Genomic DNA, 26,950 nt, shown 5'->3' with positions numbered 1-26,950 from the left:
CCCTAATGTTATTAGTCTACCTCCTCTTTCTCTCTCTATAGTTGCTTCATTCATTCCTCACTTTTAACAGTTAAATGAAATAAGTTTTGTTGTCCTTACCTTCATCATTCTAATGACAGCCATGAATAATATAGGACTAGAATTAGATGCAGAGAAGGCTTTCATTTATCTTCACGAATATTGAATGGTTATGGGTCTGAATAAATAACTGTTATAGCCTACCGCCATCGCTCGTTCGCTCTTCCTTCAAATTACCCTTGAGTTCTATTGGCTGCTGTATTTAACATTCAGCAAAAAAGAGCTTGTGTCCTTCTTCGAATAGTCTATTGGTATAAGAAATGCTACAAAAATTTTGTCCAGCAAGCTATTCTAGTGTAGATTTTCTTCCATGGGACTCCAAGCGCTAAGCAGCGTTTTTTAAGGAGAGGCCAGCGGAGCACAGGTGCTTGCGTATTGCTCAAGAGACAGAGGCTATAAGTTAGAACCTTATTAGCCATAACCCATCATTAATTAGCTAAATATAAAGCTAATACTGCATTGAATGTATTACCTGAAAGAGGTAGTAGGCTAGGATATCTATATATAGGGCTATATATCAATCTAGAACAGGATTATATATTTTGGATGCAATTTGAATGGAATAGATGGAGAGAGACAGAATGCGAGAGAGTGCTTGCGTGTACACTGATTTAAAGCAACGATATTCAAGGGATAGGCTTTTTTTTAACTCTGCAGCTGCAATTAAAAAAATTATCAACTTTACAATTGAAAATACAAGCTGACCCCCGAAAGCCAGATGGAGATGGTTAAATTAGATGTGCATTTGGTCTTTACATTACTGTAACATAGACTATGCTGCAGCAAATGTAGGCCTACCTGTTACCATGATGAGTTACCATGATGAGATGACAGGTCTACATGCATTGTGAAGTGCGCTCCATATTGAGATGGGCTGTCTGCCCCCACCCTCAGCGTTGATTCATCATGCAGAGGCCGTAGAGAAGCCAGATTTAGACATCACATTTAATTTAACAGTTCCATTTCACGCCATGCTGTTCATATAAATTATTTATTATAATTTACCGGTTTCTCTTAGTTATTTATCCCGTGAAAAGGGAGTGGTTTTGTGCGGTAAATCCCGGGAAATCTCAGTAACCGGGTTCCCACCATTCAACCGTATCACTGAACTCTCTGAGGTATAAGTTGTAATTTTCTTTGTTTATGCATGTTGATAAATTGATTTTTGCCCTGATTCGCTCAATCACTCTCTTGCTTTCTCACTTTCTTTTTATAATTCTCTCTCTCTCTCTCTCTCTCTCTCTCTCTCTCTCTCTCTCTCTCTCTCTCTCTCTCTCTCTCTCTCTCTCTCTCTCTCTCTCTCTCTCTCTCTCTCTCTCGCTCTCCCTTTCTCTCACTGTCTCTCTCTCTCTCTCGCTTTCTCCCTCTCTCCCTCTCTCTTTCTCCCCCCTTTCTTTCTCTCTCTCGCTCTCCCTTTCTCTCACTGTCTCTCTCTCTCTCCCTCTTTATCTCTCTTGTGTAATAATGGATGAGACACATCAGTGCCTTATCATCCAACCAGAACAGATACAAGAAATCCTGCCATCAAACAATAGCCACGTGGTGTATCCTGTTAAGCTTCCATCGTTTTTTTTACAGTTCCAAATCCCCAATCCTGGAACTGTGTGTGTGTGTGTGTGTGTGTGTGTGTGTGTGTGTGAGTTGTGAAATATACTGTGTAGGGGCACATCCTGGCTGAAATGATTGGGGAGACTTTTCAGAGAGGGGTACAGCCTCAGGAGAACCTGTGAACACACACACAGATACAATGAACACAATCTTTTGGTGAGGAAAGCTATTGAACTCCACTATGATATTATAAGCACATTAATAAAAAAATTATATAAACATGGGCCTGGCTTATGACCGTGCCACTGAGATTTAAAAGCATAGAATTTGCCATCCACAGTGTTAGGCCCTTAGAGAAGGGAAATCCGAATTTCCAGTTTTATGTTAGAGTAGACACGATGCAAGAAATCATCCATTGTATGTGAAGAGGGTTACAGGAATATGTGTGAGGAGAAAAGTACACGCTTTGAGTACACGCTGTTGTTTCATCATTGATTCGATTTTTGGGAATTCAATTTATCAAATTAATTTAAAGTGGTCGCATTATAGTCATCACATACTTTTCATGTGGGGTTTTATTGATGTCTTGTGTTCTTGTCCATTAGTCTTGTCATTATGATGACTGGAACAGTTGGGTTTAGTTGAGTTGGGAATTTGATTAGAGTTTTACAGAAACATTTCCAGACATTCAATTAACTGTAATGACTCACAAAAGCCACAATGCTCTTTACCTGCTGAAGGTTGCAGGTGTTCGTATTGTTTCATCATTTTTGTACTATTACGCAGAAATATATGAATGGAGCCAGATTGAGAAGCTCCCATCTACCATACAGTTCCGTTATTACAGCCAATTGCATTTTTATTAAGCATCTTTCTGCTTAATAGGCATGCTGTAGGGCAGCTAATGCAATGTTGCTCTGCCAGTCTAGCTCCATCATTTTATTGAAAAGTGCGCAGCAAACACCTGCTTATAGTCCATCGTTAGTGCACACCAGATGAAATGATCATGTTTGTTGGTGGGCTATTTTGTTTTGAGTGATGTACGATCGAGAGAAAGCGCCTCTCCCTGGGTGGGAATGGGATTTGTCTGTAGCCTATGGTGTCCTTGTTCTGGGTATGTCTGAAATGCTTTCCCTGCTTTGAGAGCGAGGTGTAGCGACAGCAGCCCAGCCACAGTATATTGTTGCATGACTAATCTCTGTCTCCCATCTGCCACTGGGGCCTGGACAAACATCACCACTTCAGCATCGTCTGGAGACATATTGCACTAATCACAACACTCGTCTCTCTCCCGGTCCAAACACACAGCCAGCTCAGCATAGCATACCTGTTATGGCTAAAGCACCCAGGCACATTCTCCTCTGTGCGTATTTATACATAAGGCTGTGTAACATAGACTAAATATTAGAGACACACTTGTTTGATTGCTGTAAAAAGTTCTTAACAACACTGTAACTCTGTTAGGTTACTGTGCTCTTGGCATGGTGTGCATTTGGATTTGGCTCAGTTCAGCTACATCATGTTGTATTGGTGAATTTCTTTCCCTTGCCTTTCATTACTCAAGTCTATAGGGGACAGCAATGATTTATGTTCGTCATGTAAATGTTTTAGGGATGAAAAGCCGAAGTCTTGGGAGTCAGCAAATCCTCTATTCTCTCCTATCAAGAAAGAGAAGTGTTTTATTTTCTGTTTGCAAACATGCCCCTGTGTTTGTTTCTCCATTAAGACAGCTGAGTGACCATAGTTTAGAGGACCTTCATTAGAAGAATGGTCAAGGTGTTCTATGATATTCGTCTTGTGTTTAAAAGCAAACTTTCAGCAAACAATGTCTACTGCTATGCTCTAATGATGATCTCACTCTGTTCAAAACAGCATGAACGACTCACTTGTCAATGTTGAGAGATCAACGAAACACAGGGTTATCAGTAATTGAAACATAAAGAAATACACATCAAACTCTGGCTAATTGACCTCATATTTCCTCAGAATGCTCAAGGAGGTGATCACCCGCTTGGACACAGAATTCATCTGGTTATTGAGGTGTCTCCTGAGAAATGCTCCTTATGAAATAGTGACAAAGGTCAATTATTTAGGGTGATATATCACTGAGCCAAATGACTGCAGAGTGACTTCAGCCATGCCCAGTGATTAAGCTGTTTTAACTCAATAGATTTATCTGTTGTTCTCTAACACTTGTTCAGGTTAATAGACTACAGCGTGCTAATGACAGTGTTAGGGTAAAGTCATTCATTCAGGGGACATACTGTAGAGTGCTTCTGGCTGTGGTGTCTTGGTGGGAAATAACGCCCTTGACAATGTATTATTCTATTGAATTTACTTTGGCGAATGGTGGCAATAAACGTACCAATAACAAGAGAAATGTGTAGTTATCACCAAAGAATAATGCGAACATTGATTATATCACATTGTAACTGCCACTAAGTAAATGCATTTGTAAATAGCATTGACTTACTGTAGATCTGCCAGCTGTACGATGTGGGTGCTTCTACTGGCCAAGAGAGGTACTCTTGAGCCCCTTTGCTGCCCCAGTCTTTTAAACTCTTTGTGATTACATGGCATGGAGTGTGTACTGCTGTTTCCCCCCTCAGAGTAATCCTGCAGCAGATGCGGCTGCACACCATCCTCAGCAATGGATGGAGGAGAGAGAAAATACTTATTTATATTGGTTATATTAACTAAATTAATTAAGAGTACCAAGGAATTAATTAGCCTACCAGGTTCTATTATACCATTTCAATGTTATGTATTACCCCTCCACCCCTACCCCTCCATCTTTATACCCCAAATATTTTCTGCTCTATTCTTTTCATGTAGCAATATTATAGGCCAAGGATTTCTGCTGCCCTTCCCTAGTGGTAAATGCTAGTCGTGGTTGAGAGCTCAGTTTTTGTTTTGTTGTTGGACGGGGGTGGGGTGGTGGATTCAATAATTCATTGCACGCTTCAGTGTAACAGTATTCATTTCCTGGTGTGGCGCGTCAGGGGAAACCACCTGTAGAAGAGCGGGGAAACATCAGCCCATTGTGGGATGAACATGGCCATGAGCTCACTAAACACCCCTCCAAATGTCAGTGTTGTTTCCCTCTTTTTGTCCAGACACTCACGTTCGCTCTCTCACGTTTCTCGCTCTCTCTCTTTTCTCTCTCTTTTCTCTCTCTCTCTTTTCTCTCTCTTTCTCTCTCTTTTCTCTGTCTCTCTCTTTTCTCTCTCTCTCGCTCTCTCTTTTCTCTCTCTATAAATATATTTTTCTCTCTCTCTGAATGTTGAACCCCTGGAAAGAGCATTCACAGCCATTTCACTTGTTGAAGAAGTAAAGAAAAAATCTTGCTTGAGATCAAGTATTAAAATCATGACCGTGCTGGAAGTGATTACCGGTGTAGTTTATTATTCAGTCTGGGTGGGGGGAGCAAGGCTGGAGAAGCCAAGCCATTTAGTGGTCGAAATGGGCTGTTTTCCCCCTCCCTCATCAGTCTGTGAGTAAGTTCTGCAGTGTCAGCAGTCAGCTCACAAAAACGGAATTCAGTAAACGCTCCCTCCGCTCTCTGGGAGTTTTTTTTCTCCCAAACAGCTTGCTCCCATCCCCCCTCTCCCCCCTCACAAACCGACATTCTAGAAGAAGCATATGCTGCTAGTCCCACTTCACAGCAGCTTGTGCTGCTTGAATAGAATCTTGCCTAGAGAGGGAGCGGTCGTCTGGAAGGGGAGAGGAGGATAGGGCTAGAGACGGTGGACCGAGAGGGGAGGATAGGGAGGGAGACTGGGTAGTGGGATGGTGGGGGTGGGGGAGTGCTAGAGTGAAGGGCTACAAAAACATCCACCGAATGAACTCCCCAATTGTGATTTTCACCGTTAAAATTCAACTCAGCATGATTGTCTACAGCAATACATTAGAACCTACATTGCTTTTTTATGAGTCACTTTGTGGACAATAGTTTTGATTAAGGAGAGATGGACACTTTCAGTTTAGGTACTTTTCTCCCTCTAATCAAATTTCAATCAGATGTATTTATAAAGCCCTTCTTACATCAGCTGATGTCACAAAGTGCTGTACAGAAACCCAGCCTAAAACCCCAAACAGCAAGCAATGCAGGTGTAGAAGCACTTAATGTTAAATGTTAAATGTGATTTCCTCCTTCTGCGCTTACAATCCAGCAGTTTGAATGAGTTTTTAATGGGGCTCTAATTCAGAGCAGGTTGTTTACACAGCATAAATGCAAAGAAAATTGAGGAACCTCACAATGGAATGTTCTATGTCAAGGGAATTCACAATGTGGAAAATAGACTCTTTCCTTGAACAAAGAGGACAGGGGATATTTCTTCAGTTTGAAATTTGAAGTGGTACAGATATGGCTGCGTCCTTTCTTGAGTGGGCTTCTCTATTTCTTTTTTTACAGATCTCCTACATGAATTTCATCCAGATTTAAGAGTCTATTTGACAGTCCTGACAGCTGGTATAAAGGCTTCAACTGCTTCTGTGCAGGAGATACCAGGTGCGCTAGATATGTTTTAGGGTTATGCTCTTATTATATATTTTATATCTGCAGTCTTGTATTTTTATTTGCCTGCTTATCTATTTTGGAAAGTAAAGGAGGTGAATCTACTACAACAAGCTAAAAATGTATCCTATGATGAAGTAGCTACATGTGACCTCCATCACATATATTTGTTTTAAATGGGAGCTAACATTAAGTATTTTCAATAGTACCATTTAAAATGTTGTACAAAAACTAGCATAAAGCAATGTTTCAGTCCCTTCCATGGCATCTAGTAAAACTGTACAACAGTCATCCTAACATCATAGGTAGATAGCAAGGCCAAGAATCCTCTCCTGTTTGGCTCACCACACTATTGACCAGTGGCCATGAGCAGTGTGTTATCGTCTTGGAGGCAGATGCCTGTGCTGTGGAGAGTGACGGGTGGCTTGTGTTTGTTTATTTGGGAATTCCAGATCTCTCCCTACTGTGCTCCAGGCTTCGGCTTGGAGATCCCAAGCACCACCATGGACCCCAGCAGCTGGAGCGGCAGCGAGAGCCCTGCCGAGGACATGGAGAGGATGAGCGACTCGGCAGACAAGCCCCTGGACAATGACGCCGAGGGGGTGTGGAGCCCCGACATTGAGCAGAGCTTTCAGGAGGCGCTGGCCATCTATCCCCCCTGTGGGCGCAGGAAGATCATTCTATCTGATGAGGGAAAGATGTACGGTGAGTACATGGGATCAGGGATGTGGGTTGGTACGTGGGAGGAAGGGCGAGGATACCCTCCTTTGTAATTATACATGACGATTTTTTACATACATTTTTTAAGATGTTAGTCACAACATTTCACTTTTAAAACCAATTGCATATCATCATTACACATTCAAATAATCTTGGAATGGGACCTTAAAAAGTGTCCTAAGTGACTTATGAAGATTTTCAGAGAGATTCAGTGTTGATAAAGGGACCGCACAAGTGGGAAACAATAGACTGGGAGTGAAAATGTCAATCAGGAATTCATTTCTGGGACTTGCAGGCCTCCCTGGCTGTGGCCATACATTAATGTCCCTTCTCTGCAGAAGTAGGATTCTATAAGTAAAGCAGCATTAACTATTAGTCAGGGGCAGATGGTACTGCGGCTGCCACCAGCTGTGTCCCCCCTCCCCCATCCCTGGCTGGGTGATGTCATGGAAAGAGGGAATATTTTATTTCTGCCGTGTTGGACTCTCTCACAGCCTGTCAGTGTCAAGTGAAAGCAGAAAGCCCCTCGGGTGTTCGTTTGCAGCTGTCATGTGACCCCTCCGGCCAAACCAAATGTAAAGTCTAGGAGTCGCAGCGAAGCCCCCTCAGCTGCCGGTAGAAAGAGGCTTCAGACCACACGACCAACCAGCTCACCACCCCAGCACCACCTCCTCTCTCCTTCAAGCAGAATGGGAGTGCCAAAGGAACTCACTCACACTCCCCCTGCTCAGGATTAGAGCATAACAAATAGGTTTGCCTAGCAAGTTTTAAATGATTAACGCTAAGGACAAGACTCACTAGTGCAGACTGGACATGCCAGTCTCGTTTTTGGTTGGACGCATTCTTCTCTCCGATAAGAGATCAAATTAGGTGAAATAAAAGTTCAATTTGGAGGAGAGATTTAACACCTTACTGAATGCAGTTTGTTTAATGGCCACCACCAGACAGTTATATTTTAGCTCAGGTACTTCTACCATTTCAAATTCAACAAAACAGCATTTAACATAACACAGCATGTTTTGTGTCAAATGCAAACCTTGGGAGAATTGATAGGCCTTTGCTGGCTCTGCTGATGCATAAAGAATATGATAATAGCTGATTCAAGGTTATTCATTTACATGAAAATCCATTGTCTGGAGCTCTGTTTGTTTTCAGTGCTGTGTAAAGGGAAGTGCCATGCAGAGTGGTGTTTACAGCTATTCCGTCAGTGCTTGTGTTATTGGGGGTATTGAATGTACTTTGACCTGCCTGAGATCGGGGGGATTGAGCGAAGGTCAACCATACCAGATGTGCTGGGTATCCGGTTGCATATATACTCACCAGCACAATCCACTGTCTCCCCGGACTAGCCTTTCACTGTGCCCTGAGCCAGAGCTGTCAGCCACCCACAGTGAAATATTTTTACGGAAATATACATTTACATTTTACATTTAAGTCATTTAGCAGACGCTCTTATCCAGAGCGACTTACAAGTTGGTGCATTCACCTTATGATGTCCAGTGGAACAACCACTTTACAATAGTGCATCTAACTCTAAGGTCTAAGGGGGGGGGGGGGGGTTAGAAGGATTACTTTATCCTATCCTAGGTATTCCTTAAAGAGGTGGGGTTTCAGGTGTCTCCGGAAGGTGGTGATTGATTCCGCTGACCTGGCGTCGTGGGGGAGTTTGTTCCACCATTGGGGTGCCAGAGCAGCGAACAGTTTTGACTGGGCTGAGCGGGAGCTGTACTTCCTCAGAGGTAGGGAGGCGAGCAGGCCAGAGGTGGATGAACGCAGTGCCCTTGTTTGGGTGTAGGGCCTGATCAGAGCCTGAAGGTACGGAGGTGCCGTTCCCCTCACAGCTCCGTAGGCAAGCACCATGGTCTTGTAGCGGATGCGAGCTTCAACTGGAAGCCAGTGGAGAGAGCGGAGGAGCGGGGTGACGTGAGAGAACTTGGGAAGGTTGAACACCAGACGGGCTGCGGCGTTCTGGATGAGTTGTAGGGGTTTAATGGCACAGGCAGGGAGGCCAGCCAACAGCGAGTTGCAGTAATCCAGACGGGAGATGACAAGTGCCTGGATTAGGACCTGCGCCGCTTCCTGTGTGAGGCAGGGTCGTACTCTGCGAATGTTGTAGAGCATGATCCTACAGGAACGGGTCACCGCCTTGATGTTGGTTGAGAACGACAGGGTGTTGTCCAGGATCACGCCAAGGTTCTTAGCGCTCTGGGAGGAGGACACAATGGAGTTGTCAACCGTGATGGCAAGATCATGGAACGGGCAGTCCTTCCCCGGGAGGAAGAGCAGCTCCGTCTTGCCGAGGTTCAGCTTGAGGTGGTGATCCGTCATCCACACTGATATGTCTGCCAGACATGCAGAGATGCGATTCGCCACCTGGTTATCAGAAGGGGGAAAGGAGAAGATTAATTGTGTGTCGTCTGCATAGCAATGATAGGAGAGACCATGTGAGGATATGACAGAGCCAAGTGACTTGGTGTATAGCGAGAATAGGAGAGGGCCTAGAACAGAGCCCTGGGGGACACCAGTGGTGAGAGCACGTGGTGCGGAGACAGATTCTCGCCACGCCACCTGGTAGGAGCGACCTGTCAGGTAGGACGCAATCCAAGCGTGGGCCGCGCCGGAGATGCCCAACTCGGAGAGGGTGGAGAGGAGGATCTGATGGTTCACAGTATCAAAGGCAGCCGATAGGTCTAGAAGGATGAGAGCAGAGGAGAGAGAGTTAGCTTTAGCAGTGCGGAGCGCCTCCGTGACACAGAGAAGAGCAGTCTCAGTTGAATGACTAGTCTTGAAACCTGACTGATTTGGATCAAGAAGGTCATTCTGAGAGAGATAGCAGGAGAGCTGGCCAAGGACGGCACGTTCAAGAGTTTTGGAGAGAAAAGAAAGAAGGGATACTGGTCTGTAGTTGTTGACATCAGAGGGATTGAGTGTAGGTTTTTTCAGAAGGGGTGCAACTCTCGCTCTCTTGAAGGCGGAAGGGACGTAGCCAGCGGTCAAGGATGAGTTGATGAGCGAGGTGAGGTAAGGGAGAAGGTCTCCGGAAATGGTCTGGAGAAGAGAGGAGGGGATAGGGTCAAGCGGGCAGGTTGTTGGGCGGCCGGCCGTCACAAGACGCGAGATTTCATCTGGAGAGAGAGGGGAGAAAGAGGTCAAAGCACAGGGTAGGACAGTGTGAGCAGAACCAGCGGTGTCGTTTGACTTAGCAAACGAGGATCGGATGTCGTCGACCTTCTTTTCAAAATGGTTGACGAAGTCATCCGCAGAGAGGGAGGAGGGGGGGGAGGGGGAGGAGGATTCAGGAGGGAGGAGAAGGTGGCAAAGAGCTTCCTAGGGTTAGAGGCAGATGCTTGGAATTTAGAGTGGTAGAAAGTGGCTTTAGCAGCAGAGACAGAAGAGGAGAATGTAGAGAGGAGGGAGTGAAAGGATGCCAGGTCCGCAGGGAGGCGAGTTTTCCTCCATTTCCGCTCGGCTGCCCGGAGCCCTGTTCTGTGAGCTCGCAATGAGTCGTCGAGCCACGGAGCAGGAGGGGAGGACCGAGCCGGCCTGGAGGATAGGGGACATAGAGAGTCAAAGGATGTAGAAAGGGAGGAGAGGAGGGTTGAGGAGGCAGAATCAGGAGATAGGTTGGAGAAGGTTTGAGCAGGGGGAAGAGATGATAGGATGGAAGAGGAGAGAGTAGCGGGGGAGAGAGAGCGAAGGTTGGGACGGCGCGATACCATCCAAGTAGTGGCAGTGTGGGAAGTGTTGGATGAGAGCGAGAGGGAAAAGGATACAAGGTAGTGGTCAGAGACTTGGAGGGGAGTTGCAATGAGATTAGTGGAAGAACAGCATCTAGTAAAGATGAGGTCAAGCGTATTGCCTGCCTTGTGAGTAGGGGGGGAAGGTGAGAGGGTGAGGTCAAAAGAGGAGAGGAGTGGAAAGAAGGAGGCAGAGAGGAATGAGTCAAAGGTAGACGTGGGGAGGTTAAAGTCACCCAGAACTGTGAGAGGTGAGCCATCCTCAGGAAAGGAGCTTATCAAGGCGTCAAGCTCATTGATGAACTCTCCAAGGGAACCTGGGGGGCGATAAATGATAAGGATGTTAAGCTTGAAAGGGCTGGTAACTGTGACAGCATGGAATTCAAAGGAGGCGATAGACAGATGGGTCAGGGGAGAAAGAGAGAATGTCCACTTGGGAGAGATGAGGATCCCAGTGCCACCACCCCGCTGACCAGAAGCTCTCAGGGTGTGCGAGAACACGTGGGCAGACGAGGAGAGAGCAGTAGGAGTAGCAGTGTTATCTGTGGTAATCCATGTTTCCGTCAGTGCCAAGAAGTCGAGGGACTGGAGGGAAGCATAGGCTGAGATGAACTCTGCCTTGTTGGCCGCAGATCGGCAGTTCCAGAGGCTGCCGGAGACCTGGAACTCCACGTGGGTCGTGCGCGCTGGGACCACCAGGCAGCGGCCACGCGGTGTGAAGCGTTTGTATGGTCTGTGCAGAGAGGAGAGAAGAGGGAAAGACAGACACATAGTTGACAGGCTACAGAAGAGGCTACGCTAATGCAAAGGAGATTGGAATGACAAGTGGACTACACGTCTCGAATGTTCAGAAAGTTAAACTTACGTTGCAAGAAATCTTATTGACTAAAAATGATACAGTGCTGCTGAAGTAGGCTAGCTAGCAGTGGCTGCGTTGTTGACTTAGTTTGAAAGTGTAGCTGGCTAGGTAGCCTCGGTAACTGGCTAGGTAACCTCGACAATTACTCAAAAACTACACAATTATCTTGACAGCAAAGACAACTATGTAGCTAGCTAACACTACGCTAATCAAGTCGTTCCGTTGAATGTAATAGTTTCTACAGTGCTGCTATTCGGTAGACGTTGGCTAGCTGTTGGCTAGCTAGCAGTGTTTCCTACGTTTAGGACGACAAATAGCTGGCTAGCTAACCTCGGTAAATTAAGATAATCACTCTAAAACTACACACTCTAAACTACACAATTATATTGGATACGAAGACAGCAAAGACAACTATGTAGCTAGCTAACACTACACTAATCAAGTCGTTCCGTTGAGTGTAATAGTTTCTACAGTGCTGCTATTCGGTAGACGGTGGACGTTGGCTAGCTGCTGGCCAGATAGCAGTGTTGACTACGTTAGGACGACGAATTACGATAATTACGCAATTATCTTTGATACAAAGACGGCTATGTAGCTAGCTAAGAAGAAATTGCTAAGATCAGACAAATCAAACCGTTGTACTATAATGAAATGTAATGAAAAGTTATACTACCTGCGGAGCGAAGTGCGAAATGCGACCGCTCGCTCCAACCCGGAAGTGATATGTATACACCCAGTTGTCAGTTTATTAGGTACGCAACTTTGTTCACAGAAATGGTTCGCTCCTACAGACAATGAGTCACTTGGCCGTGGCTTGCTATATAAAGCAGGCAGACAGGCATCAAGGGATTCAGTTACTGTTTGATTGAACATTAGAATGGGCAAAAAAACTAGTGACCTAAGCGACTTTGCCTGGTGTCAACAGTACAGGCTGGTGGTAGTGGTGTACTGGTGTGGGGAATGTTTTCCTGGCACACATTAGGTCCCTTGATACCAATTGAGCAACGATCGAACACCACAGCATGTCATACCCCAAAGAAGTCAGGCTGTTCTGGAGGCAACCTGCGTAGGTGTGTAAATCTAGTGGGATGATCCTTCTTATATTGAAGTAATGCTTCAAGTACCACTGAAGTTTATCAAGGGATGTGTTAATGGACAATGTATTATGTGAGTAACACTCTTCATTTTCATGCTGCATAATTCAATTGCTTTTCTGCAGCACAATGGCCAATGGATCCAAAGATGTGAAGACAACAAGCTTACATGCTGCACATGAAAGCTCTATAGAAAGTTGTTTGTTGTGCCTTGGAAACAGACTGGGTCGAGTGCCAGTGTTCAGCTGTGTGAAAGAGCTTTTGAAAGACAGTGTGTAGAGGAAGATTTGTTTTAGTTTTTTTCAGGGGGCTAGGGAGGAGGGGGAACGTGGTCTTCTTTCAGTGCCTAACTAACACAAAGTTTGGTGGGACTGTGAGGCGGGCGGGCGGGGAGGGGAGCAGATTGGAACTGGTCTCAGTGTGTTAGTGGGCTTTTTCTGGGGGCAAGGCTAGCTGTTCTGTTCTGTTCTGTTGCTGGGTCCTAGTGCCAAACCCATCATAGTGTGAACTGTGACCCCACTAATACTCACTGAGCCATTAAGAGGACTGTAGCACTGCCCAGTATGGAAAATAGGCTGCCTTTTTACTGGGACTGTTTTGATTTTTAAAAACCTGGGTATAGTGTTTGTTTACATATAATAACTGTAATTAAGGAAATGGTAAGAAACATCAAACATCTTACCCTCAATCAATTTTACCAAAATAATTTCACTCAAATGTTATTGTTTTATTAAGAAATAATATTTGCACAAAAATGTAAATAATTATCAAATATTGAAATTATATTATTATTATTAGAAGAATGCCAACTAGAGGGTAGTTGTGTTGTACACTGTGGAGAGATGCAGCTCTCAATGAGGCAATGTTGTCTCACAGGAGACACTGTGTCTGACTGGAGAGCCCAGAGGAATCTCACAACCCAGCCTCTTCATCTCCCTCAGGAATCTCACACCTTCCTTTCTCACCAATCATGAATTGTTGGGATATCTGTATGATGCCGGTGTCATTCTTTAAAAAACAGAGAACAAAGGGGATATCTCTAGAGGTAGCCCCTGTGAAAGCAGATTTACCAGCAAGAGCCTCATCTTTAGACATACTGACCTGTTGCATTTCCCAGAGAAAAACTGAAGCGTTTTGTTTACGATGTTAGATATGTGTCTGTTTCTCCCTGCATGCTACAGATTTCCATTAGTGAGGTCCTCTAGCTCGCAGGGCAACACTTCAGAATGCCACCAGAGATGATGAGAAAGCCATGAAGTGGTCTTCAGTGCTGATGGAGGGCATTGATTGGTCTGAAATGCCACAGTGATTTGTGTTTTAAGAGGGCGAGCCGGGCCCTGCTAACCATAGAACATCTCCCCTCACACAGCCTTGTAATCCTGGTCCACAGAGTTGTGTCCTGATGGACAGACAGACAGACAGACCACCACCACCCCTCTCATGGCATCTGTGACAGGTGGGGGGTGGAGACGCAGGTATTTTGGTGATGAGAGACCCTGGGGATAGTACTGGGTACCGTGCATAAAGCTCATCACAAGAGGAACCGTCCTTAGTGCCCTTAAGCCCTTTGGTACCCCCGGGCCGAGTGCAGTTAATTAGCAACAGTCTCTATAGCAACTGCCTCTTGGTTCAAAACAATGTCTAATTTCGGCTTCTTAGCCTATCGTGGCGGTGTTTACCTGAAGAGCTTTCTGGTGCCCTGAGTCTCATCGGGGCTGGCGCCGTGCCCAGTCTCAGAGGTTAATTGTGACTGGGGTGAACAACAGCACAGCTGCATGGTAGGCAGAGCCTGGCCCTGGCCCTGGGCTGGCTGATGAGAGGATCATGAAAAGCCCAGTGAGAAAGTGGCTGTGGCCCCTAACACTGCTGCTTACATAATTCACCTGCTGTGCAAACCTCTATTTAACTCAGCCCAGAAATAAGGTTGACGCATGAAATGACATGCGCCACATTATGAATGTATTCACTGTGTATTTGCATTTACACGCTTGCCTTGCATTACAAGTGAGTGAATATTTCCCATTTTACTGCTGGCAAATAAAATCTGAATTCATTCATTTTCCCCAGGTGTTGCCTATAGTCCCATTTCTTGTATTTTACACCCATCACTTTCAGAGGATGGCTGTATCTAATTCTTGTGTTCCATAGCAGAGCTGTTTAACTCCTCTGGTGTGTGTGTTACATACCACAGCAAATGATTCCACTTTACATCAATATAGACAAAGCACTGGCACAGCTATCATAAACCAGTCTAAATATCACAATATGTTTGTGTTGGAGCAGTGAAGCCGTGGCAACAGTAATGATTATGATGTGTGAAACGACCATCTGTCTGGGGAACTCAGAGGTGCTCTGCTCTTGGAGGCTGTCTGATTGGGCCCTATCTGACCCTGGTCAGTCACCACACTGCATCTGTTGAGTTTAGAGGTGGAAAATGTTACGGCTTTCTGTCATTTCAACTTGATGACTAAGGTACAGGTAAGACAGGGCTTTACATACGATTCTGGAGATTGGCGACACTATCAGTCCACATACAGTCCACGTATGCCTTTGTCCTTCTTTTTTTGAAACAAAGCTTTCCCATTAATGCTATGCTGTGTGCTCTGTCATCTCATCAGTGGGCCGACCCATGCCCCTCCTATGGGCACTAAGTGGCACTTGGTTTGCAGGGATGCCAAGGATGAGTTAGGCATAATGAGCAGACCTGGCTCACCCCCGATGGCCCAGCTCTGTGCTCCTCTGGGGCCCGCCTCGCCGGCCCTGCAGTGCTTCCAGAGACAGCGAGCGGACCTGAGATCCCCCGCTGGGCGGATAATGAGGAATTCTGGGATCAGCTCAGGCTCCCTGAGTCACCTGCATTCACACAGATTGGAGTCTGCGGAACTTCAGGCCGGAGAGGCATCAGACACCTCCACAATAATCCCCTCTTTGTTCCTGAGCCATTGTGGCAATGGAGCACTGCTGTGTTTTTACACACATGAAGAAAAAATTCCAATTATATTATATTTTGTCTCCTGATAAGAGGAACTCTTGAAGTGTTATCTGAGTTTAGTCTGGATGGACTGGATGTTGGCATTGTGAGACTAGCAAGGGGTTGTGTTGAATAATGTAAAGGTTTAAAGGTCATGAGTTCATAGGTTGACACACCAAGTTATGTAGTCATTCTGGGTCAGTCAGTAAAGATGTTTCAGCTTCTATCTGCCCGTCTCTCTGTTTGTCGTCTGCCCTGCCCCACTCACTACAGTATATTTAGTTTACTCTCAGGGACAACGCTTCCAATTGTCTGCTCCTTAAAATTCTGTCGGATTTTCAAAGGGAGATTGTTGCAGTATAACGAGACTCACATGACATTTCAGCCTCTAAAATTCGAGGAGGGTACCTTTTATATGTGCTCTTTGTGCTGTCACTTTAAACCAAGCTCAACGCTGACAATCCTGCTGCTGCTTGCCTGCACCTGTTGTTGTTTTGTGCCCGTGGCAATGAAGAGAGAGACGTGTGTGTGTGTGTGTTCGTTCAATACGCCCAGCTCGAAAAGTATGTGGACAGGTGATAGAAACAGGTCGGGTTATATTTCAACTGGTTTTCATATCGCTTATGTAATCGTAATGTAATCAGTTTACATTCGAATGGATTTTCATCGAGATTCTCCGCTTTTTTTATGATCAGTACTGTTATTTTTAGTAGGGGTCTCCCCAGCATGTAGACCCCCGTGTTAACCTGTGTTGTTATTGAAGTGACCCTGTGTGTGAGGTGTGACCAAGCATGGCATGTTGGCACTTGTCGTAGATTCCTGTCTCCTGCCTGCCTGCTGCGTTAACCAGCCCCAGGCTGTTGGGGGATTGCACCACGCTTGGCTGCTCAGCCAGAACAATGGCCCCTGGACTCTTGTTGTTGTTATTTGTTGACCAGTGGGTGACGGGATGCTATTGGCAGGAGCTTAAATAGTGCTAAAGAGGCGGCTTACTCGCAGACGCAGAAATAGGAACAGAGATTCGATTTTGATTTGATTTGAGATAGCATGCAACGTTTATGAATATTGAGGATACTTTTGGTGTATCCATATGTCAGGGTTGGATGAAGGAAAATCCTTGTAAATCTCTTTCCGCTGGATTTGTTTCGTGACATTTAGGGACCTTTCGGTATATTATGTAAATCCATCAGCATACAGTAGCTGGTATGTCTGTTATGAACAGCAGTCTCAGTTTGTCTTTTGTAGGTCAGGACCTCAGTTGGTTTATCAATGTCCAGACACAGGCTCCTCATCAGAATGGAATGTACCATGGAATCTCAGATGGTTTTCTTAGAGACTGTGAGAACCCAGACACATTTATACACAGACAAAGCAGACACACATACATGCATGTAAACACACACACACACACACACACACACACACACACACACACACACACACACACACACACACACACACACACACACACACACGCACTCACGCACAAGCGCACACACATAAACACGGACCTCTGTGTCCTAAAATGATCAACACTGAGGCTGTTTTTATCATTAAATGATTGTACAAAATACAATGTTTGTTTTTCCCATATAAAGGACACAATCAGATTTTCAAGTCCCATCCTGTTCTAACAAGAGAAGAAAGAGCGCTTTCTAAAGATGCCATGTAATTCCTGACCTGCAGGGAAGAGAGACTACAGAGGGTTACAGTGTGCTCAGTTGTGATTTGACCATGGCGAGGTTTGCTCAACGTTTTTTCAGGAAATGTTTGCATGCGAGAGCAGGGTTAGGTTAGTAGGGAATATTCTGCTGCCTGTGTGTGTCGGGGACTTTATGGGGTGTGTCCCAGCAGGGAAGCCTGTGTGAGTCTCTTTAGAGCTGGGCTGGTTTCAGGTTGCACGCTCCCAATTGGCTGCTTTTGTTTGAGTAAAAACCTGGAACTCTGGGCTTCTTAAAGTTGCAGTGTCTTATGCTCTCCATTCATGTATAGCATCAGTTTAACACTGATGATGGCACCATTTTATATTTATGAAACCCTTTCTACTGATGAGACCAACCATTCTACACTGATGAAACCATTCTGTGTGATCAATGTAAGAATGGAATCTGTACTGTACCTCTATATTTTTCAACCAGTGCTCCTAAAGCCTGTCATTTAATGTTGGCAGCAGATGTTGAAGCCTGTGATTGCATGTCCAAGGTAAAGCCTATAGGATTCTCAAATGTAGAAACTGTAAGTCTGTTCATGAAGAGGATCATGAAGAACAGGTAGGAGATATGCTAACCTTGCCAATACTGCACAGTGTTTTTGCAGACAAAGGAGCTGCTCTTAGAAGACTTCTATACTCACATCTCAACAGCAGAGAAATTATCACATTGGGCACGTTTACTATCATTTACTATCATTTACTATCGTGTTTGGTCTGTATCACAGGCAGCTATCTCTTCCAGACTGATTGGAGCTGTCAGACTGTTACAGCCTTGACAGAGAGGATTGTGTGCGATTTCTCTGTTGGAAAATGATAGCATTCCCTCACAACTTTGAGAGATAAGGTTTTTACTTTCAACCTGTGTGAGTTAAAGAGAAGCAAACAGGGAGAAGGAGAGGCAGACCACATCAGGGCCACAAAGTTGGGCTTTTCATTTACACATATTGGTCGCCGCTAACAGGTTTTTCTTTGTGTTCAGATGCCGGATTGATCCTGAGAGATTGAAAATATTGATTTAACCCTGTGAGGGGGTGGTTGGGGGTGCCTCCCTGCCTGCCAGCCAGCGTCATGTTCACACATCGGCCGCGCTCCGCTACGAGTTCCACAGGGGACTCCTAATTACCGCTGCCCTCACAGATTAGTCCAGCAGCCAGTCCAACTGTAGCCTGACTCCCTGGTTGTTTATTTAATCCCTCTGTCCTTCTCTCTCTCCTCCTCCCCCACTACTCCTGAAAGACACACCCCGACCCAACGGCCAGGCCTGCCTCTGCAGTAATGTATGTGATGATATACTCAGTGGCTTCTAATTGATAGAGTGATTTAGACGAGTGCTGGTTGCGTTAATTGGTCCCCGGTGAGCGCATGTATTGCTCTGAGAGGGGGGAGTAGGCCTCAGCCGCAGGCTCGCCTAAGCAGGACAGGTCAGGGAGAGAGGACGTAGAGCCGGCCAGGGCCACTGAGTGATGGGTGGCGCCCCTAACTCCTCGCCCCTGTCCGAAACACAGTCGCCATTTAGCAGAGGTTAGCTGGTGTAATCCTCTCTGTGTCTCCATGAAGACCCGGGTCAGTAACCTGTTGATATCTGATGTCCCGTTAGCTTGAGAGAAAATACGCCACCTTTAATCTCTCATGGTTAACCTGACTCATTACCTCAACCACTCACTGGGCTTTTACCCCACTTTAAGGTCAGTTAAAGTTAAGTATTGATTTCTTTTTGGTGTTGGCAGATATAAATAGATTTTTAAAGAGGTATTAATTACATACAAAGACATTATAAGGAGATATTAATTGATCAGCAGTCAGATTTCCAGCCACCGAATGAGACTTTTTATCCATTAATCAGGCCTGAAGACTAAACACAGTGCCTTTGAGTGTCTGTGAGCACCGACCTCCACTGGGTTGAATTATGGATGTGTATCAGGAGTCGCGAGAACTTGGCGAAACCTATTCAGCTGGCCACTTTCTGCGGGTGAAAGTGATGGTCTATTACCACTGAATGCTTGTAGATCCTGGTTGCATACCATGCTGTTACTCACTGTAGAACAACAGTTATATCACACGACAATGATTAAGTAGCGGATATTGTTGGATGTCTCAATGACTGAATGAGAAACATTACTCAGGTTTGGGGTCTGCTGCTCTGTTTGTTCTTTGTTTGCTTAAGACCACAAATATAGCCTAGCCGTTCCATAGAAGAGCTCACCCTTTGTAGCCCTAATCATCAGAAAGAACTGCTTCTATTTTCTCAACCAATCAGCAAAGTCCTCACATTAGAAACCACAAATGAACAAACTGCAGAAATGGGATAGATGAATCACTTGAAATCATAGTGTATCTAAGAGAAAATGAGATTATACTTCAGCAAATATAAGATCTTATCTTCTCATAGATAAATACATTTTAGACAGAAGTATTTAAAATATATGTTTATGGTAGTTTTGCAACGTATTCGTCTGCAACAGATTACTAGCACATCGTTTTTAGAGAAATACTGTAAATGTATTTGAGTAATAGTTTTGAGTAATAGTAGGCCTGTTTCTAAAATGACAATCATGTTATTACATTTGAATGTTACTTTCTATCATTTCACATTGTATGCTAAAGGTTATGTAGGAGATTGGGAACATCATTATATCTGTCTTTGAAAGTGGACTGGATTTTGCCTTTTTGTTTGTGGAGCTAATTTTATATGGCATTTTTAATGTTAAACATGATATTATGTAAACATCATCTTAAAAACATAATCTGTTCGTGTAAAACCATATGTGAGTTTAGTGAGTTATTCGAGGGCATTCGTGTTTTGTAAATGGGTGATATGAATCTCTGTGGTTTCTGTCTGCCACACCGGCCTGTTTGAGAAGTCCTGAAGAGGGGACACATTACTTAATCTCTCTGGGATATGTGGGACGGTAGCGTCCCACCTGGCCAACATCCAGTGAAAATACAGAGCGCCAAATTCCAAAAGATTACTATACAAATTTTACTTTCATGAAATCACACATTTAATATGCCAAATTAAAGCTACACTTGTTGTGAATCCAGCCAACGTGTCAGATTTCAAAAATGCTTTACGGCGAAAGCAAACAATGCTATTATCTGAGGATAGCACCCCAGCTAACAATCACAGACCATCATATTTCAACCCTCCCGGCGCGACACAAAACACAAAACACAGAAATAAAGATATAATTCATGCCTTACCTTTGACGAGCTTCTTCTGTTGGCACTCCAATATGTCCCATAAACATCACAAATGGTCCTTTTGTTCAATTAATTCCGTCGATATATATCCAAAATGTCCATTTATTTGGCGCGCTTGATCCAGAAAAACACCGGTTCCAACTTGCACAACGTGACTACAAAATATCTCAAAAGTTACCTGTAAGCTTTGTCCAAACATTTCAAACTACTTTTGTAATACAACTTTAGGTATTTTTTAACGTAAATAATCAATAAAATTAAAGACGGGATGATCTGTATTCAATACCGGAGGAAAACAATGTGTAGCATGCTTTCTGGTCACGCGCCTCTAACAAACAGTACACTTCACTGGAGCCTCATTCGGAACATGGCTACTTCTTCATTTCTCAAAAGAAAAACCTCAACCAATTTCTAAAGACTGTTGACATCCAGTGGAAGCGATAGGAACTGCAGGAAGGTCCCTTAGAAATCTGGATTCCCAATGAAAACCCATTGAAAAGAGAGTGACCTAAAAAAAAGAATTCTGAATGGTTTGTTCTCAGGGTTTTGCCTGCCAAATAAGTTCTGTTATAGTCACAGACATGATTCAAACAGTTTCAGAAACTTCAGAGTGTTTTCTATCCAATGCTAATAATAATATGCATATATTAGCATCTGGGACTGAGTAGGAGGCAGTTTACTCTGGGCACGCTTTTCATCCAAATGTGAAAATGCTGCCCCCTATCCTAGAGAAGTTAATGACTATTCAAACCAACCACATGTCTTCTTCAGTGTTACATGAGTGCCCTCATGGATTGGTTTCATTATTTTATTTTTTCTGTTTCAAATGAGCTCTGAATTGTTGTGATCTGTCACTGTATGAATGAGAAATACCCATGTTGAGTTTTGGGGCCGAGGTCAGAGCCGAAAGCAAACAGCCACTGATGTTCTATTTTTTCTCTCAGAGACATTAAGGAGCCTGCCCTACATTTACACAGGCACACAGCAGGCTCTACAAATCAAATAGTCAAATCATGGATTGTGGAATTTTGGGTGGAGGATACAATGAATGTACAGATTGCAGATGACAAATCAGAATCCCTTACTATGTTTCACTTAAAATAATTCCTAAAAACATTCTTGAAAACCTTTTGTGCAAATAAACGAACATATGGTCTTTATTAATCCTTTTTTCCTCTTACCCAGCAGCATGGCACCATGCGATGGATTATTAAAGCAAGCTGAGTGAGTAGAATGTAGAGGATGTGTATACGTGTGTTTGCGTGTGACCTTTCCCTCTCAGCAGGAGGCAGATGGACGCACGCAGAGACAGCCTCTCTGGAAGATATATAGGCTTAAACTTTCAGTTTGTAAAAGCCAGGACGGATAGGTGGGACGTGTGTGTCTGTCATCATGGGGGGTGGGGTAAACTATTGTGACCCTAAGAATGGCCCGAGTGTGTGTGAACGTCGACGTGCCAACTTTGGCCTTGAAGTCTTTCTTAGGGCCCCATGCTTTAAATACGGGGGGGGGGGGGGTTAAGCCACCCTAATAAGTAGCTGGTTGGCTGGAGTCAAATGCTGGGATCAACAGACGTTATCCTCTTTCTAAATGGATTTCACTGGCATAAGGGGCTGAGCCCCCTCTCCCTCTGACCCTAATTATTACTGATGAGAGAGCAGAGATTTGAAGAAAAGGGGGAGGAGGAAGAGGGGAGGGAGTTTCTTTGAGCCACACCTTCATGGGGAAACACCTGCAGGATCTTAGCAACTTCAAAGCTTTATTTTTAGAAGCACTGGAATTGTTTCAGCTAGCCTCTCGCTCAAAGGACAGACCTATTGTTTTGTTCACCTTGGCAGCTCAGCAACAATTGTTTTTGTACAATTAACACCAATACAAACAACATACTTTTGCAGTGTGATAATGTTTAATGATTATACAACTGGGCTATTGTTACGTCATTTTTTAAAATTATTTTGTACATATTCAAATGTAGGTTACTTGAAACGGACAGCCAAACGTAGGACACCATTGTCTGTCACCTGTTCATTTTCCAGGCCACAAGTCTCCTTTATTGTTAGTGACAGGTTCTCCTCTTGGCAAGCGATGTTTCTCAGTGTGCCACTGTTCTTGTCAAGTTAAAGGCTCTATGCCTCCTCTACCCACACCCTGACCCAGCCAGGGACCCTCCTGCTGAATGCCTCCAGATTGTTGGTTTAGTCTATTTTAATGCTAATGTCAGCCTGAGACCCCTGAGTCATCTATCAGGGATGACAAGGAAGTCAGGCCTATTGTCTGAACCTGCTACTCCATCCACATAGAGAGAGAGGCTGGCCTCTGGCCCACACTGCATTCTGGGACAGGAAACCCAATGGAAAAGGATCAATGCTGCTCTTACTCTGCCCAGACAGGAAAACTGTCAAGCCATTTACATTGACAAGCATTCATGTAATCAATACTTACATAGATGCCTGTGTCTTTAGGAGGGGGGGGGGGGGGGGAGGGAGAGAGAGAGAGAGAGAGAGAGAGAGAGAGAGAGAGAGAGAGAGAGAGAGAGAGAGAGAGAGAGAGAGAGAGAGAGGGAAGGAAGCACTTTCTCTGGTTTGAGAAAGTCCCCTGTAGTGCTCCTTGACTTACAAATGAATGTTTTGAGACTGGAGAATGTGTAATAGGTGCTTTACCCAGTAGTTTCCTACAGCACAATGCTCTAAATATTGGGTTGAGATAATGACTGAGCAGTGCCCTAACATCTTACAGCATGTTAAGCTTTCACAGGTCTAATTCAGGTTAAGCCTGGGCGAAATCACATTGGTGGTTCCTTTTGGTGACACTTGAGAAAATTGTGACACTTGAGAAAATTACATTGTAATGAAAACGAATGATAGATATGTTTGGTGGGGGCGGGGCGTGTGGGCGAGAGGTTGCCCCCTGTGCTGTTCAAGGCGTGTCCCGTTGTCCTACTAAGAGGAGAGAGTTAAAACCACATGAGGGAGCGCACCGCTGGTTGACATGGAGCCAGGCCCAGCACGGTCTCAACATCCATTGACATCATCGCCCACCGCAGGGCCAGATGTGACTGTGGTTGTGCCTGCATTAAACAAAAGTGCTGCTACAGGAAATGAGCGCCTTGAAAAGGAGGAAAAAAACCTTCAGCAAAGCGTTGTTATTACCACTCAAAGGACGTAACCAAGGCAGTTAAAACGTTTAATACACCATAACCTAAATTATTCCAATGTTTATCATATGCGGGTGTATTGCTTTGGGGCCTTTTCAGATTTAATTATCTTTTCATTGATATGCCAGTGGAGATGCTTCGTTTACAATGGCCTCTGGGTGCGTGATCAATGGCAAATTTATGCACATCAAGCTCACTTATACTTATATAATTGACCAGCTCACCCTCTGGAGAAATATATCTCATCACTGCCATGGGTGAGAACATGTATGTCTGGGCTGAGTTCAAGTTCTGGAGGGTCAGCACCATTTTCAAACTAAATTAATATCTCATACCATATATATTCAGTGGATATTATGGCCACATGACCCAGATCTATCTCATTCCGTTCTTCAGATGAGGCTCTAACACTGCTGTTCTCCTGGCAGGTGACAATAGTCAGGCCACAGCACCACCTGTCTTTCCCCAGTGTCACTCACCACTCATACGTAGCAGGATACTTTAGAATACGGGCTGAAGCAGAAGGACATGTGGTCTACACATGTGGGATGAACTAACTTCAACTCAAACATCAATATACTGTATCCCCTGCAAGACTCAGCTTCTCTGCTTTTCATAGAGCAGCTAATGATGGAAGCTTTGTTAACAGTGATTAGTTTAAATACAGAGGCAGTAATGTGATGAGAACGGAAGAGGAGAGAGAGTCAAGACATATAAATGATGAGAAGGGCTTACCAAGAAAAACATCCAAAAGGACTCATTCAAGGTAGAAAGGATTTGGAGCGCTCAACAAAAAATGACACAGTGGGGATTTTTGAAACGTTGAGAAAGACTATGAAGTTCAGAGGAAATTATTACTAAAGAGGGTGTTCAACTCTGAGTAATGCTAATGTTACTCAAAGTAGTGTGATGGAACATTGTCAGAATATGCCTAGGGAAAGTGGAGGAGTTGTAAATAAGCTGGGAGTCTGTTATTTTTTTGGGGAAGCAGGCTCCAGCAGCACCAGAGGGGGTATGAGTGGGGTGGGGTAGAGGCAGTGTGGGGGCTGGCGGTAGGGGGGTTTTGGATGGGAGCTAGGAGCAAGCAGACACAGCAGCTGTGTAAACCCCAATAGTCCAGGGAGGGATAGAGCGAGGGAGTGGGGGGGACTTTCCAGCTAGGCCAGTTAACCTCATAGACTACTGCAGTCTCACTCAAAAAAAATGTACAGTTTAATGGTGGAATGTGTTATGTGCTACAATAACTTCATACCTTAGATGTTTCAAACCACGAAAGAAGTGGTGCTGCTGTAGGAACCATGGCAGCTAATAGGCCTAAGCAGCAGGTCATCCACCACATATTGAATTAAAAGTGTGTTTGTACACCCTTACCGTCCGGCAAACGTTACCGGAGCATCGGCTCTCGGACCAACAGGCTCCGAGACAGCTTCTACCCCCAAGCCTTAAGACTGCTAAATAGTTCATTAATGGTTACCGGGACTATCTGCACTGACCCTATCTTGCACTTACTCTATGAACACTCACAAGACTATATATACACAATATATACACACTCACTACACTGACACTGACACTCTCACACAAAACCCACAAGCATTCACATTCACTACACACACACACACACACACAATTTAACTTGTATTATTATCTATCCTGATGCCTAGTCACTTTACCCTTCCTTCATGTACATATCTACCTCAAATACCTCATCTGGTACTGGTACTCCCTGTATATAGCTCCACATTGATCTGGTACTGGTACTCCCTGTATATAGCTCCACATTGATCTGGTACTGGTACTCCCTGTATATAGCTCCACATTGATCTGGTACTGGTACTCCCTGTATATAGCTCCACATTGATCTGGTACTGGTACTCCCTGTATATAGCTCCACATTGATCTGGTACTGGTACTCCCTGTATATAGCTCCACATTGATCTGGTACTGGTACTCCCTGTATATAGGTCCACATTGATCTGGTACTGGTACTTCCTGTATATAGATCCACATTGATCTGGTACTGGTACTTCCTGTATATAGCTCCACATTGATCTGGTACTGGTACTCCCTGTATATAGCTCCACATTGATCTGGTACTGGTACTCCCTGTATATAGATCCACATTGATCTGGTACTGGTACTTCTTGTATATAGCTCCACATTGATCTGGTACTGGTACTCCCTGTATATAGCTCCACATTGATCTGGTACTGGTACTCCCTGTATATAGATCCACATTGATCTGGTACTGGTACTCCCTGTATATAGATCCACATTGATCTGGTACTGGTACTCCCTGTATATAGCTCCACATTGATCTGGTACTGGTACTCCCTGTATATAGCTCCACATTGATCTGGTACTGGTACTCCCTGTATATAGCTCCACATTGATCTGGTACTGGTACTCCCTGTATATAGATCCACATTGATCTGGTACTGGTACTCCCTGTATATAGATCCAGTCTTGTGTATTTTATTCCACTTGTGTTACTTTTTTTTTTTTATGATAATTTTTTAACTCTGTATCGTTGGGAAGGGCTCGTAAGCAAGTTTTCCACGGTTAAGTCTACACCCGTTGTATTCGACTCGTGACAAATAACATTTGATTTGATTTTTGATTGCAGGGGCAGAAAAAGTGCATTCCTGTGGTCAGGCTTGAGTGGACTGTGACTATATTCTTTACTACTATTGTAACACCCAGCAGGGCTAGGGACCAGGGTGAGGCTGTTCCAGGATCCTCCCAGGGAGGAAGGATGCTCAGGGCCAAATTAGATTTCTGACTGAATGAAGAATCAGCTCTGGGGGACAATCCCAGGAAGAGTGGACCAACTGGCTCTTTGTGGTGCTGTGGTTTGAGTGCCATTGATATGGCCCAGGACCTTCAGGGTTATTGAGATTCAGAGGAGACCATTCTTACCGGGGGGAAGGAATCCACAGAGCATGCCTATTAGCATGACTCTACTCTGGGGATCACACCATAAATATCTAATCCTTTTCCTGCTGCTTTGAGTGACAACAAGAACCCTCCTTCAAGAGTTAACTCCCTCAGTCAACCCCCATCCCCTCGCCATGACTTTCCCTATTTTCCTCCAGTGGGGCACAACTATCCACCCGTCAACCTGAGTGAAAATGAAATCGTGGTCCCAACTCCCAAACGATGGTCCCAACTCCCAAAGATTGAGAGCTTCCCCCTCAGCAATTCCCTTCCAGCGCTCTGTAACTCAGGCGGATGCCCAGGGCATCATCGGTTACGATGCAGGGTTACTTTTGTCCAGCAGGAAACCTCTGAAGGAGAGATGCAGAGGAGCCAGGCCAGCGTAAAAGTCTGGTCTTGCGTTGGGAGAAGGTGTTAGCCAACA

At 44.6% G+C, this 26,950-nt stretch overlaps 1 protein-coding gene across 5 annotated transcripts in view; it reads left to right on the top strand.

Moving 5' to 3' along the window:
* LOC139563112 (transcriptional enhancer factor TEF-1-like) overlaps positions 1 to 26,950 on the top strand; it is a 64,608-nt gene that overhangs the window by 16,172 nt on the left and 21,486 nt on the right. For all 5 annotated transcript variants that reach the window (XM_071381404.1, XM_071381403.1, XM_071381402.1 and 2 more), the window contains exons 3-4: positions 6,041 to 6,136; positions 6,595 to 6,847. In XM_071381404.1, coding sequence (XP_071237505.1) covers positions 6,646 to 6,847 — 202 coding nt within the window. In that variant the 5' untranslated portion in view covers positions 6,041 to 6,136; positions 6,595 to 6,645. The remainder of the gene's footprint in view (positions 1 to 6,040; positions 6,137 to 6,594; positions 6,848 to 26,950) is intronic.

This window comes from Salvelinus alpinus, chromosome 33, assembly GCF_045679555.1.
Source record: "Salvelinus alpinus chromosome 33, SLU_Salpinus.1, whole genome shotgun sequence".
Taxonomy (NCBI): Eukaryota; Metazoa; Chordata; class Actinopteri; order Salmoniformes; family Salmonidae; genus Salvelinus; species Salvelinus alpinus.
This window is presented reverse-complemented; position numbering and strand designations above follow the sequence as displayed.